This window comes from Trypanosoma rangeli, assembly GCF_003719475.1.
Source record: "Trypanosoma rangeli strain AM80 chromosome Unknown Tra_15.4_contig_00290, whole genome shotgun sequence".
Classification (NCBI taxonomy): domain Eukaryota; phylum Euglenozoa; class Kinetoplastea; order Trypanosomatida; family Trypanosomatidae; genus Trypanosoma; species Trypanosoma rangeli.
In genome coordinates this window covers 1-6,232 of record NW_021706033.1, presented here as the reverse complement: position 1 = coordinate 6,232, position 6,232 = coordinate 1, and the positions used below count along the sequence as shown (strand labels likewise).

General features: G+C 43.6%; 1 protein-coding gene and 1 non-coding gene across 2 annotated transcripts in view, besides 1 other annotated feature; one reads left to right on the top strand and one right to left on the bottom strand.

Moving 5' to 3' along the window:
- TraAM80_07190 (membrane-bound acid phosphatase 2) overlaps positions 1–396 on the bottom strand; it is a gene marked incomplete at both ends in the record, with an annotated part of 426 nt that extends 30 nt beyond the window's left edge. The window contains one exon of the mRNA XM_029383996.1: positions 1–396. This exon is cut by the window's left edge and continues 30 nt beyond it. Within this exon, the coding sequence (XP_029236161.1) occupies positions 1–396 (396 nt within the window).
- A 3,966-nt stretch (positions 397–4,362) lies between these two features.
- On the top strand, positions 4,363–4,433 carry TraAM80_07189. The gene has a single exon. It is a non-coding gene; the product is annotated as a tRNA-Gly (tRNA).
- Positions 4,434–5,601: 1,168 nt separating this feature from the next.
- Positions 5,602–5,680: a microsatellite.
- Between the last annotated feature and the right edge of the window lie 552 nt (positions 5,681–6,232).

Below are 6,232 nucleotides of genomic sequence, written 5' to 3'. Positions count from 1 at the left end.
GCTCCTGTTGGGGAAGAGACCGTACAAGAAGGCCGCGGCGCTCTGAAGTGTACGCGGCACGTCGGTGGAGCGGCTGTAGGACACGCTGGGGTCGTAGTTCTCTGAGGAGAAAAAGGGCTTCGCGGTGTTGCTGTTGTAGTGTTCACGCAGGAACTCTCCTGCCTTCAGGAGCATGGTCCGCCCGGCAGCGTTGAGGTACCCGCACGGGATGTCGCCGCATATTTGCGTTGTGTTGTACTTCACGATGGCCGACCGCGACCCGTGGCGGTGCACCACCTGCACGAGGCGAAGCGTCACCGCGGCGTCGCCGCCTCCGACGTGCAGCAGCAGCAGCAGCAGCGCCACCAGCCACACCGCCGCGGAGCGGGCCCAGCGCCACGTCCCTCCCACCGTCATTTTGCCCTCTTTCAATGGATACGAAATAACACGTCAGCCTCGGCGCCGTTCGCACCCCCTTGGCGAACCACTAAAGCTATACGGGCGGCAGAGAGGGGAAGAGGAGCAAAACAAGAAAAAGTGAGCGACGCCGCACAGCAGCTCGCGCAACAATGCGGCAAAAGCAACGCAACGACAGCCTCTGGGACGCAGGCAAAATATTCATTCCCCACCAAATGGATCTGTTGTCATTGGTTTGTACAAATGTTAAAATTGCGTTCTTCGCCTACTTTTTTTTTTGTTGGTGTAAGTGAAATTTTTTTGGTTGTTATGCGTTATCTGTCTTTCTGCAATATTAGTACTGGTTGTGGCGTCGTGCATATGCTGTGGGTTTAATTGGGTTAAAAGAAGGAAATGATAGATTTTTCCAGTGTATTTTCCGTTGTCTTTGTTTTGAGGGTTGGATAATAGGTTGTATGAGACCAATTACTTCTTTGTTACAGAAAATGGAAGCAAACATAATAATCGGTGATAACGTTTTGTGCCAGAACGCATCTCACACCCCGATTAAGCAAAGAGTTCTACGACGCACACACAAAGTAAACAAATGAATTCAAAAACCACGTGTATCATAACCGGACCCGTTACAAACCCGCGCGATGGTGGTTGGGTAGGGGCCCACAACTTCTAAGAAACAAGCATGGAAAGCCTCAGAAAAAAGTTGCGCTTGCTGTGTTGCAACATTGAATGATTGGAAACATACCAAATGATAGGTAAAGAGGCTGGCTGGTTCAACCAGACACTTTATTAGTTAGAAGAGAAAGATGTTAGCATTTTTTTTTTTTAGTAGGCTTCGGGAAATAATAATAATAATGAGGCTATGCCAAAGTAATATAAGAGGAAAATATTGCGCAGGAAAGGATGATACGATTTTTTTTTGATTATATTTCGGACAGTATTAATTCTTAAAGGTGTTTGAACAGTGTTTGTGGTTCTCTTAAAAAAAAAAACCAACTGCATTACGTATACACTTTCTGTAACCTGTTGTCGTGTTTCGCGCTTTTTCTTGAGCACTGTTAGCACTCTTGTTGCGTGGAGATAATGTGGGGCTTCGCCTGAGTATGACCCCAGACGGATTTCTGATGGGGCTTGTTAAGCGTCGAACAATTTTGCCCTTAGCCACCTCTGGCGATTTTACAATATTTCAAGGTCTCCAATTTTAGAGGTGATGCAGTATCATGTTTCCGCAACTACTGCTCCTCAATGCAATGCCTCTCCTCTGGATTTACCAAATGTGTATTGTCTCTGCTGTCTTTTCTATGCATATATCGCCTGCCGTGCGGTATACATGTCGCTAACTAATGAGCATTCCACTATGGTACAATTTATGGTGGTTGAAAAACGTCCACAGTACCTCGTGTTCAAAAGACACCCTCGATTTTATCACGTTGCTCCGTCTCCACCGCGGGCAAATGGTGTATTGCTTCCTGTAACAATAGGCATTTGTAGGCCATATTATTGACTGTATTTTGAAGTTGTCTCCAAACAGCTGCTCTCGCTGTTGACTCAGCCATATCTAGATGCTGCATTCATAAAACAAAGGCTAGATAAATACGGTGGTATGGCACAATGTGCTCAAAAACTAAGTGATCAAGAGCAGTTGGTAAAACTCTTGTGACACATTTCGATTGATGGTACGAAAATATAGTTCGTCACTTTTTTGTCAGTGTCAAAAAAGGAATCACCAATTAGCGTTGTAGGAATTAGTACCGACGCGGCATAGCACTCCCAACCGAGGTCATAATTTGAAAGTTTCATGCACACCTGATTACACGAAAAGCCAACCTCCGGCAAAGCAGCCTGTTCGTCGTGAGATGGCGACGAACGAAGGTTTCTCCACTCCACCTGTACGTCAGCATACTCCCTCGCTTCTTGAGTGTCGTCTTTGGCACCTGCTAGGAAACATATTGGAACAAAAGTATATGGCTCCGGTACGTATGTCGCTTGCAGTAAACGGAAAAATGTGCGTTCACGTCATTCGTAGAATGCTAGAGTTAGATCCACACTATGAAGGAGCTCTGGTGCATGACGTGCATATACACACTCGAGACGGTTTCTTGTAATATTAAAATGGAGTGGCAAAATTGACATGCTATTTGCTGAGTTATTGTCATCATACTCCGCTGCATCCATGTTTACGACGTCATTATCTCCGCCAATGGCTGCGGTGCGGTACCCAGACATAGCCGTAGAGCTCAACACTAAAACATATGTCTCCGGACCGTACGTGCCTTCTAGCGCTTTAATAATTCTTCCCTCTCGACCATTGTAGGCCTCGAGTACGAGCGTCGCGATGCCCGCTTTCCCAGGACGTAATACTCGTAAAAGAATCTGAAGCGCCTGAGTTTGGACTCTTTCACCTTAGCCAGTAACAACAGAAATGTGTCCCAGCATTTAAATGGAAATCACCTGCTCTCACTAGCGCCTCCACTCCCTTCAACAACACACACCACACATTTTTTATGACACTGTACAACGTCAAAAAAGGAGAGATTGGCGTGACGATGAGAACAACAAAGAAGCAGGGACCACGCCTGACTTGACAAAAAAAAAAAAAGGTATAACTAAACAAGTTGAAAAATACGATAAAGAATGTGTTTTTGGGAATTTAAAAATGATGCACTATCCTTTAATCCAAGTAAAATTTATTTGGAGAAAAGAGTCTTGGTTCTGAATCCCATGAGTAGGAATAAACAAAGAGGATAAGCTTCGCTTAATTTTAGGAATACGTGTAGCACGGAATCACCATTATTTTTACTCAAAAGCCAACTCGGATACATTTACTACAGACGAGTGCGTATTCTCTATCCTAGCCAACGCACAGACCCCCCTCCCTCCCCCCATCGGCATGCAAACAATACATATATTGTAGAAGTAAGGCTTGAAACATGTCGACAGCTTTTTTTAATTTCCACAGCAAATCATTTCTTTTTGTAGTGCGTGGAAAACACTTGTAATTGTCTATCGAAAATACACATAACCAGTAAAAACAAAACACATACACATGTTAAAAAAAAACAACAGAAAATCTATCACTTCTGCCACTTCTGCTTGTATGCTTACTACGACACAAACTTCGGAGGTTTACATGCTTTTGATGCTCTTCCTCTCACGCAATAAAAACACACAAACAAAAACAAAGATGATTTCTCTATTCAACGAAGAAACAATCTACACACAATAATTATATGCAAAAAAGGTGCATAAAGGCTATTCATCAATAAAATTATCAAAACGCTGCTGACATCAGCCAAAAAATACCACTCAGAAAGGATTGATAATAATAATAATAACTACGTTTCCAAGTCCAGATATTTTCTTTTTAAAGTTTTTCCGTCACAAAACCTCAGGAACACTCGCCAAATATCCTAAATTAATGTATCACTACGAACGTTATGCAAAGTAATACATATAATTGGATCACTTACTCGTAATAGAGGGATGGAAAAAATGAGTTAGAAAAGACCGCATAATTACTCGCTAGAATTCATTCCTGGCCATCGGAAAATTTGGTGTGAATGGGTGCCTTTCCGACCTCTAACCCATCCCGGCCCCCCGACGCGCCATTGTGCTTGTAGCGGCTCGCTGGCTTTTCCACGAGAACAGAAAACAAAATCGACCCTAACAGGAACCCATGCCACAAAAATGAAGACCGACACCGCGTTGCTCCTTTTCTCCGCCTCCGGGTCGCGCTGCCGGAGGCTCCGCACTGGCGCGTCAAACCAATGGGCGGCGTCAACTCACGGGAGCACGCAGCTTGGTTTCCGCCTTTATGAAGCTTTGCGTTTGTATCCCATGCCTGTTATGTGGCCCAAGAAAGAATTCATCTGGTTTTTGAAACAAGGGCGTGCTTGGGGGCCTATCTCTTCGGTTTCCGCTTGGGGGGCCGTGGCGGCGAGCAAGGCTCTGGCGTCCTTCAAACGCCAAGCGCAGTTGGTCTAGTGGTAGAATTCTCGCCTGCCACGCGGGAGGCCCGGGTTCGATTCCCGGACTGCGCAGCTCTTTTTTCGTTTTTTTTTCCATACCCTCACGCCTCTCTGTCACAGTGAGTGTGTGTGCGCACCTGTTTGTTGTTTATTGTTGGTTGTTCAATTTTCCTAAAAAATAAATTGTCACTCGGGACCTTCTTGTGGAGGAGTTGGGCTTCTCTTTTCTCTTTTTCTGGTCTTTTCGGCTTCCGGAAACGAGGCGAATGAACCGCTCTTTTCGATTCAAAAGGGTTTTGCGGATTGTTTCCGCGCCGCTGTGGGGATTTCTTTTCGCGGGCTCGGTCTCATACCCCATGCCTGAGAAACCGTCGCTCCGCGCGTTTCTAGTACGAAATGACTTCACGCACCGCGCCCCCCAGCATTTGAAGTCCCGGAAATGAGGCTCGCGGAGGTTTCTTCTCGCGGGGCGCGGCGCGGTAGCCGTTCGGGCCGTGCCTGCCTATCCGGTGTTGGGTTGGTTGGGTGGAAATGTCCCGGCGCTTATTTTTGGAAAGTGTCGCGCGCGCCCGCGCACCTTAAGCAAGGGGATCACCGCCGGCGTATTCGCGGAAGGGGGAGCCGAAGTTACAACAAAGGAGGTGCTGTAGTGTTTGGTTTATTTGTTTTTTCTTTTTGCGATTTTTGTTGGTTTGCTGGCATGTTTGTGCTTTTTTTTCTTTTGTGTATTTATGGGGACGCGGGTGGTGGGTGTTCTGTGCGGGAGTGCGAAAAATGGAGACGGAAACCTCAATCAAGTGAATTGAAAGGGAAACATACAAACCCAACATAAAGGATTACGGACAGTTTATTAAAACATGAAGGAATACGGATTTGTTATGTTTCTGCTGCTTGCTGTCCGGGAACTGAGTATGGAAGATGTAATAATTCAAATTTTGATTTTTTCGTTTTTGTTTTTATTGTTTTGAGGGTTGCGGCGGATGAAGCGCTCCAGGCAAAAAATTTCCACTAACCCTGCGGTGGCGTTTGGATTTATTACCGTTACTCTTTAACTTTGTGTGCGGCATATAAATATATGTATTAAGGACTTGTGAGAGGAATGACTGTGGCTTACGCGTGTACGTTAAATGCAACATAACAGCTTTATTACTTTATTTATTACTTTTCAGATAATGCAGTAGATAAGTTTTTTTTTTCTGCGTGTGGGTGATTTTGATTGTTCTGCAGGGCAATTATAGCAAATAACAATTAATAATGAGTAATGATTACTATATCAATAACTACAAGAAAAAATATATATTGATGATAATAAAAATAATGCGTTTGATTATTTTTTTGTTTTGTTTGTGACATTGCCTCTTTTTTTTGCTGTATTATGACCTTTTTTAAATTCTTTTCTTTATTGCAGATTAACATGTAGAGTTATTGCTTCTGAGATGTTTCACATTTTTTCCCCTTTCTTTGTTCTCTTCGCACTAAGAGAGGGAATATTAAATATTTATTAATAATAGAATTGTTTTTTTTTCTAAAGTTGGTGACTAAAACCTTTTTTTTTGTGCCAGGCTATTTAAAAATAACTCCGCTTAAAGTGTATGACAATGAGAGAAATGAGTGAGCAGTAGCAGCCTCGGAAAACCATTTGATGAAGGAATGCAAAAAAGTAAATATTATACAGCTGGAGATTGCAGGTTGGCTTTGTGTTCCCGGTTTGATAGGTATTGTTTTGCCAACTGATTGCTGTGGTTTAAACATTTTATGTAAAAAAAAATAGCAAGAAAGTGGAGAGAGGAAACGATTACAACGAACAACACTTTTTTTTACTTTTACACAAGCAATGCCCTTGCCAATTTATTATTTCTTCATTATTCTTA